This window comes from Eucyclogobius newberryi, unplaced genomic scaffold, assembly GCF_026437365.1.
Source record: "Eucyclogobius newberryi isolate DKJ021-1_F unplaced genomic scaffold, fEucNew1.0.hap1 SCAF_22, whole genome shotgun sequence".
NCBI classification, from domain to species: domain Eukaryota; kingdom Metazoa; phylum Chordata; class Actinopteri; order Gobiiformes; family Gobiidae; genus Eucyclogobius; species Eucyclogobius newberryi.
This window is the reverse complement of record NW_027315857.1, coordinates 26,832,243-26,841,085: the sequence shown is the minus strand read 5'-3', so window position 1 is coordinate 26,841,085 and position 8,843 is coordinate 26,832,243. Positions and strand designations below refer to the sequence as shown.

Genomic DNA, 8,843 nt, shown 5'->3' with positions numbered 1-8,843 from the left:
CCTCTTCATCCTCCGCCCCGCCTCTTCATCCTCCGCCCCGCCTCTTCATCCTCTGCCCCGCCTCTTCATCCTCTGCCCCGCCTCTTCATCCTCCGCCCCGCCTCTTCATCCTCCGCTCCGCCTCTTCATCCTCCGCCCCGCCTCTTCATCCTCTGCCCCGCCTCTTCATCCACCGGCTCCGCCTCTTCATCCTCTGCCCCGCTTCTTCATCCTCTGCCCCGCCTCTTCATCCTCTGCCCCGCCTCTTCATCCTCCGCCCCGCCTCTTCATCCTCCGCTCCGCCTCTTCATCCTCCGCTCCGTCTCTTCATCCTCTGCCCCGCCTCTTCATCCACCGGCTCCGCCTCTTCATCCACCGGCTCCGCCTCTTCATCCTCTGCCCCGCCTCTTCATCCTCTGCCCCGCCTCTTCATCCACCGGCTCCGCCTTTTCATCCACCGGCTCCGCCTTTTCATCCACCGGCTCCGTCTCTTCATCCTCCGCTCCGTCTCTTCATCCTCTGCCCCGCCTCTTCATCCACCGGCTCCGCCTCTTCATCCTCTGCCCCGCCTCTTCATCCTCTGCCCCGCCTCTTCATCCACCGGCTCCGCCTCTTCATCCACCGGCTCCGCCTCTTCATCCTCCGCTCCGTCTCTTCATCCTCCGCCCCGCCTCTTCATCCTCCGCTCCGTCTCTTCATCCTCCGCCCCGCCTCTTCCTCCTCTGCCCCGCCTCTTCATCCACCGGCTCCGCCTCTTCATCCACCGGCTCCGCCTCTTCATCCACCGGCTCCTCCTCTTCATCCTCTGCCCCGCCTCTTCATCCTCCGCCCCGCCTCTTCATCCTCCGCTCCGCCTCTTCATCCTCCGCCCCGCCTCTTCATCCTCCGCCCCGTCTCTTCATCCTCCGCTCCGCCTCTTCATCCTCTGCCCCGCCTCTTCATCCTCCGCTCCGCCTCTTCATCCTCCGCTCCGGCTCTTCATCCTCTGCCCCGCCTCTTCACCCTCCGCTCCGCCTCTTCATCCTCCGCTCCGCCTCTTCATCCTCTGCCCCGCCTCTTCATCCTCTGCCCCGCCTCTTCATCCTCCGCTCCGCCTCTTCACCCTCCGCTCCGCCTCTTCATCCTCCGCTCCGCCTCTTCATCCTCCGCTCCGCCTCTTCATCCTCTGCCCCGCCTCTGCCCCTCCTCTTCATCCTCCGCTCCGCCTCTTCATCCTCTGCCCCGCCTCTTCATCCTCTGCCCCGCCTCTTCCTCCTCCGCCCCGCCCCGTGGCTCCGCCCCCTCCTCTCCCGTTGTTCCTGGCCGGTGATGGAGGCGACGAGCCCGGCGCCGCTGCTCTGGTTTAATCGCGAGAGAACGAGGCAGAACGTGCACTGACCGGCGGCACTGACCCACTGACCGGCGGCACTGACCCACTGACCGGCGGCACTGACCCACTGACCGGCGGCCCTGACCCACTGACCGGCGGCCCTGGGACATGGACGTCCCGGTGCTCCTGAGCGGCGGGGCCCCGTGGGGCTTCACGCTGAAAGGAGGTCTGGAGCACGGGGAGCCGCTCGTCATCACCAAAGTAAGAAAAGCGATGATTCCAAGTGTCTCTAAGTGTCGCAAAGTTGCTTTAAAGTTTGTCAAACGAGACGTAAAAACGCGGCCGTGACGCGTCACGTTCGGTTGTCGTGTTTTGTGGAGGATTTAACCGCTTTTCGGAGCGTTTAACGGTTCGTTGTTCCGGTTCAGTTTGGATGGAGAAAGTTGTGTTTTTGTCAAAGTAAAAGCTCTCTAAAAGCACATTTTACACACACTTAACACTTAATACTGAACACAAAGTCACACAAAGTCACACAAATGTAGAGCACACGATGCTTTTTCACATTTATCCACAGACTTTAACACAAACTACACTTTTGTCACGCTCCAATACTATTTTGAAGCTCGCAGATCGTGTTTTCTTCTTCTTTGTGACAGAAAAAGTGACATTTTTACTCTGGAAATTCAAAATTGTGTCTTGTTTTGTGCCACAAAGACTTAAAATATGACCATTTACATATATTTCACTTTGTTTAGCTTGTTCTGTGATGACAGAGCCTTTGATACACGCCCTCATTGGCACTACATTGTAATAAACACGCTAATAACACGCTAATAACATGCTCAAGTGACGCAGATTGGGTTAGCGTCTGTAGCTTTTCTTGATTGAAAGAAATGGGCTGTTTTCTTATAGATCTGTACATTCCTTTGGACTTATTTATTGTACATTTTTACTTTTTTATCCTAAACTTATTTTTCCCGATGCTTTTGTACATTTATCCACAGACTTTAACACAAACTACACTTTTGTCACGCTCCAATACTATTTTGAAGCTCGTAGATCGTGTTGTCTTCTTATTTGTGACAGAAAAAGGGAGATTTTTACTCTGGAAATTCTTGTTTTGTGTCGCAAAGACTTAAAATATGACCATTTACATATTTATTTTAACTTTATTTAGCTTGTTTTGTGATGTCAGAGCCTTTGATACACGCCCTCATTGCCACTACATTGTAATAAACATGCTTACAACATGCTAACGTGACGCAGATTGGGTTAGCTTCTGTAGCCTTACATTCCTTTAGACTTATTTATTGTACAGTTTTGCTTCTTCTTTTTATCCTAAACTTTTTTCCGATGCTTTTGAGTCTGATTCGTGCCGTTATCGCCACAGACGTGTTAAAAGTGACGACGGCGCTCGACTTCACGGCTTTAGCCACGTTTAGACCCGTTTACCGGCTCGTTTCTGTGTTGTGAACGTCATATTCCATGTGGTGTGGTTCAGAATCGTCATAGCAACAGTTTGTCTTCATGACACACATTACATTTGTCATAATTGTGGCTAATCTCTTCATTAAAGGGGACGTAGTGTGTCAGAACGCTGCTTCGTCGTTGTGTTCTCTCTCAAAGCTGTATTCTGATTAGCTCTTGCGTGTTTGGGGGCGGGGACAGGTGGAGGTTTGATTGTTGTTTATGGTTTAAAAAAAGGCCGGAACAGAAGTGATGTTGTAAGTTGATATTTCTAAACGTTTGTGATTTCATTATTCGACGAAAACGTTTGATAAACAAGTTTTTGACATTACCGTATTTCTGGAGTATAAGTCGCACCAGCCAAAACATGCATAATAGAAGAAAAAAAAACAATAAGTTGCACTGAAGTATATAAGTATACAAGTATAAATATAAGTATAAGTCGCACCCCGACCAAAACTATGAAAAAAGGTGCGACTTATAGTCCGGAAAATACTGTAATATTGTGGGCTATATATAATTGTCAATAAGACCCAGCTCTATTTGAGTCAATTCATATTATTTTTATTATTTATTTTATTTGTATAATCTATTATTAGGCCAGAGCGCCACAAGCTGGCGAGAGGCCTATTAGTCTTGTAAGGGGCTGCGAAAGTGCGCTTTGCGGTCGTCATCCCAATGTAAAGTGCTCATTTGCTCTAAGTAGCTCACGAATACGTTCCCCATCTCTTGCATGTTCCGTTCATATAAACATGTAATGCAAAAATTGAACATTATTACTGTATAGAGGGCCAAAAACACAAAGTGGGCGGAGCCCACTCAAAATTAACGAAAGTACCCGTCAGTGACCAGGGACCCACACCATGAGGTAGGAAAGCGCGAGCGCTTTCCGAAAATGTATAGTTTATGATATTTGAAAAATGGGAAACATTGTTCTCGCATCGGAATGTTATTCTTTCTTTCTTTCTTCTCGGGACCAACCCCCCCTATTTTTCACCCAGTGAACATTGATGAAAAGTCACAAAAATTTGCACACCTCTAAAAATCGTGCCTCTCTACATTCTGGCTATTTCCCTTTTCTAAAATAAAAAAAAATTAGCGCGTCAGCGCCCCCAAATGTACCAAAAATGCATTGAGATAGGAAATGACCCAAAAAAAATCTGATCGTAGAATCATGAAATTTGGCGCAGAGGTAGATGGTGACAAGAGAAGTAAAAAATATTATTACGGCAACGCCGTCCACCCAACCAAATGTCGGCCATATTGGTTCAAAAATGGCTAAGCATGACTCAGGAGTTTTTCCAAACGTCGTACTTTTACGAACTCCTCCCAGGGCGTTGGCTCTAAAAAGCTGAAATTTGGTGAAAATGCTACTGAGGAGTGGGACATCAAAAGTTATTCAAATGACATTGACCCTGTCACGGTCTCTGAGCGGTGAAGCCGCAAACTTTAGCTAGAATTTCAGAAATCTCCCAAATTTAACATTTCTGCCGTTTGCGCAGATAAAGTCCGAATTGTGTCAAATTAGAATCAGTTGTTAAATTCTTTGCCCTAAACCTACTTGAAGTGAAATAAATTAATTTGGCGCCACAGCGCCCCCTACAGATTTTATATGGAGGTTAAATGTTTAGTTTTGCGAAATTATCTGAAATTTGACGCACAACTCAATTTTGGCCCCATCAAAAAAGTCAATGAGACCCATGTCATAATTGTTACGGCTTTGCCGTAGCGATGACCGAAACCTCCCATGTTATTCCAATGGGGAAATCGCCAGAACATGTTTACACTTTAGACTTTCACAAACTCCTCCCAGGGCGTCAGCCCTATCAACGTGAAATTTGGTGAGACTCATCTTCAAAGCCGCACATTTTGCCAAGAATTCAAAATAAAATGTCTTTTTGATGGTAAAACAAAGGGGAGAAAATGTGACAGCGTCACAGATTCAGCAGTAGGCGTAATAAAAGGACAATTGGGGCGCGTTAGCGCCCCCTCCTCTTGCGGTGTGGCGGCGGCGTGGCGAGGGCCAATCATTGCCGCTTGCGGCTATATGTATTATTTATTATTGTATCATTTGTATTTATTATTATGATAAACAAATACAAGAATAATATTAAAGCCGCGGCGCGGCGATGATGGCTCCAGCCACCCGCGCGACCGCCTTTCCGTGCGCCTGCCTTTCCGTGCGCCTGCCTTTCCGCGCGACCGCCTTTCCGCGCGACCCCCCCACTTGTCCAGAGGACGTACACCAATTTGAGGCCAGTGGGCGTAACGCTCCAGGAGGAGTTTGTTAAAGTTTGACGCGAACCAAATTGCTGACTCAGCGTCTTTTCATTATCGAAGGACGATGGCGGGTAGACTACCAGAGGGTTAGTCTGGGGGCGTGGTCTCAATAATATGTTTGTTTAACATCAGAAATAAACACGTTTTTACACGTTCTTTAGGCAATCATCTGTCACTGTCAGGCTATGTCAAAATAAAACTCCTCTTGTATCTGTAAAACACAGAGGCCTTTATTTTGTAAGTGCCACAGGCGATCCAGGTCCTTCTGCACAGACCTGAGCAGGGAGGAAGGGAGAGAGAGCCTCGGTGACCTGGCTGCACCCCCTCCTCCCTGTACCTCCGTCACCTAGCAACAGAGACGCTAATGCTAACGCCAACTCTAATGCTAAGCCCGCAGCACGAGAGGAAATGTCCCGTCAAAATAAAAGCGGAAGAGGAAGTGAAGGCATTCATTGCGCCTCTGCTGGCCAATTGTGAAAAATTTTTCATGGCGTCTTGAGGAGAATATAATCCATGAGTGTCAAACAAATCAGACAATGTTGAGTTTTTCACACAATGGGTAGGGGGCGCTATAGAGTATATTTGTTACATGGTATTTATTATTTCCAATCAGACATAAAAACACATTAGTGAGTGAAATATGAGCTCCGTACATCATTTCCATTAGGCGTGACATGTCCTTGAAAACACTGAATATTAAGCCTTTTTTTGAGGGCATGTCACGCAGAGACCGTAAAGAATATCAACATTATTTTGAATATTTATTACATTTCAGTGTCTTTAGATGCAAAAGGTGTTGTTTTGAGCTCGATCGGACAAAAAACCTAAAGGACAAGTACGATTCCGAAAAAAAAAAAGTCAAGTGTGGCGGTGGCACTTTGATTCAACATGGCTGACTTCCTGTTTATCATAGAGCGAGGCTCCAGGTGTGTTTTACTCCTCAAAGGTCAGAGGTCTTTTTCTCTTTTTTGAACTAGTCGCCGCTGTTGCTACAGGCGTTCTACAGGCCGAGCCGATCGCTTCTATGTCCATGTGTGACCTCTGACCCCATGTGTGACCTATGACCCCATGTGTGACCTATGACCCCACATGTGACCTATGTCCCCACGTGTGACCTATGACCCCACATGTGACCTGTGTCCCCACGTGTGACCTGTGTCCCCACGTGTGACCTGTGACCCCACGTGTGACCTATGCCCCCACGTGTGACCTATGCCACCACGTGTGACCTATGACCCCACATTTGACCTATGACCCCACGTGTGACCTATGACCGCACGTGTGACCTATGACCCCACGTGTGACCTATGCCCCCACGTGTGACCTATGCCCCCACGTGTGACCTATGACCCCACGTGTGACCTATGCCACCACGTGTGACCTATGACCCCACATTTGACCTATGCCCCCACGTGTGACCTATGACCCCACGTGTGAACTATGTGCCCGAGTTGTGGCAAAATGACTATGAAAGAACTATAATAAGAATAATAAGAAGAAACATGGCAAGAACAAAGACTCGAGCCAACAAGTGGTGATGATCGGCCTCGTCACGTCTTCTTCTCTTTGCTTCAATATAATAATAATGTGATGTTCGTCTCCTGAAGATGAGTCTCAGGTTAATAGGACTAACGCTCTGAGGAGTTTGTAAAAGTATCAAGTGTAAACTTCTGGTGATTTCCCCATTGGAATAACATGGGAGGTTTATGTCATCGCTACGGCAACGACATAACAAATATGACATGGGTCTCATTGACTTTTATAATCGGGATGACAACATGGAATTTTGTGCCAAATTTGACACATTTTGAAGAACTATATTTTGTGGTCCGCATTCAAAAAGAGCTTTCCTCATGGTGTGGGCCCCTGGCCCCTGACGAGTACTTTGGTTAATTTTGAGCGGGCTCCGCCCACTTTGTGTTTTTGGCCCTCTAAACAGTAATAATGTTACGTTTTAGCATCACATGTTTATATGAACGAATATGTAAGAGATGGAACTATTCGTGAGACACTTAGAGCAAACGAGCGCTCTATATGAGGGAAGAGTTAGTGTTTGAAGTGGGCGTGTGTGAGGGAGGAGTTAGTGTTTGAAGTGGGCGTGTATGAGGGAGGAGTTAGTGTTTGAAGTGGGCGTGTGTGAGGGAGGAGTTAGTGTTTGAAGTGGGCGTGTGTGAGGGAGGAGTTAGTGTTTGAAGTGGGCGTGTGTGAGGGAGGAGTTAGTGTTTGAAGTGGGCGTGTGTGAGGGAGGAGTTAGTGTTTGAAGTGGGCGTGTGTGAGGGAGGAGTTAGTGTTTGAAGTGGGCGTGTGTGAGGGAGGAGTTAGTGTTTGAAGTGGGCGTGTGTGAGGGAGGAGTTAGTGGAGGAGTTAGTGTTTGAAGTGGGCGTGCCTCACAGAGCTGAGAGTCGTCTCTTCAGCTTGTGGCGTATAATAATATTCTGATGAATAAACAATGTTTCCCTCCTCGTTGGGACCTGCTACTTGGGACCTCCTCGTTCGGATCTCCTCTTGTTAGGGCTCTTGTTAGAGCTCATGTTAGGGCTCTTGTTAGAGCTCTTGTTAGGGCTCTTGTTAGAGCTCTTGTTAGGGCTCTTGTTAGAGCTCTTGTTAGGGCTCATGTTAGAGCTCATGTTAGGGCTCATGTTAGGGCTCTTGTTAGAGCTCTTGTTAGGGCTCTTGTTAGAGCTCTTGTTAGGGCTCTTGTTCGGGCTCATGTTAGAGCTCTTGTTAGGGCTCTTGTTAGGGCTCTTGTTCGGGCTCATGTTAGGGCTCTTGTTAGAGCTCATGTTAGGGCTCTTGTTAGAGCTCTTGTTAGGGCTCTTGTTAGAGCTCTTGTTAGGGCTCATGTTAGAGCTCATGTTAGGGCTCATGTTAGGGCTCTTGTTAGAGCTCTTGTTAGGGCTCTTGTTAGAGCTCTTGTTAGGGCTCTTGTTCGGGCTCATGTTAGAGCTCTTGTTAGGGCTCTTGTTAGGGCTCTTGTTCGGGCTCATGTTAAAGCTCTTGTTAGAGCTCTTGTTAGGGCTCATGTTAGGGCTCTTGTTAGGGCTCTTGTTAGAGCTCTTGTTCGGGCTCTTGTTAGGGCTCATGTTCGGGCTCTTGTTAGGGCTCATGTTCGGGCTCTTGTTAGGGCTCTTGTTAGGGCTCTTGTTAGAGCTCTTGTTCGGGCTCATGTTAAAGCTCTTGTTAGGGCTCTTGTTAGGGCTCATGTTCGGGCCCTTGTTCGGGCTCTTGTTCGGGCTCTTGTTAGGGCTCTTGTTAGGGCTCATGTTAGAGCTCTTGTTAGGGCTCTTGTTAGAGCTCTTGTTAGAGCTCTTGTTAGGACTCATGTTAGGGCTCATATTAGGGCTCTTGTTAGAGCTCTTGTTAGGGCTCTTGTTAGAGCTCTTGTTAGGGCTCTTGTTAGGACTCATATTAGGGCTCTTGTTAGAGCTCTTGTTAGGGCTCTTGTTAGGGCTCATGTTCGGGCTCTTGTTAGGGCTCTTGTTAGAGCTCTTGTTAGGGCTCATGTTCGGGCTCTTGTTAGGGCTCTTGTTCGGGCTCATGTTCGGGCTCTTGTTAGGGCTCTTGTTCGGGCTCATGTTAGGGCTCTTGTTAGGGCTCATATTAGGGCTCTTGTTAGAGCTCTTGTTAGGGCTCATGTTAGGGCTCATATTAGGGCTCTTGTTAGAGCTCTTGTTAGGGCTCATGTTAGGGCTCTTGTTAGGGCTCTTGTTAGGGCTCTTGTTAGAGCTCTTGTTAGGGCTCTTGTTAGGGCTCATCCTAGAGCTCTTGTTAGGGCTCTTGTTAGGGCTCATGTTAGGGCTCATGTTAG

At 47.9% G+C, this 8,843-nt stretch overlaps 1 protein-coding gene across 1 annotated transcript in view; it reads left to right on the top strand.

Moving 5' to 3' along the window:
* Positions 1-1,456: 1,456 nt before the first annotated feature.
* Positions 1,457-8,843, top strand: part of shroom4 (shroom family member 4) — a 61,792-nt gene continuing 54,405 nt past the window's right edge. The window contains exon 1 of the mRNA XM_072458745.1: positions 1,457-1,549. Within this exon, the coding sequence (XP_072314846.1) occupies positions 1,457-1,549 (93 nt within the window). The remainder of the gene's footprint in view (positions 1,550-8,843) is intronic.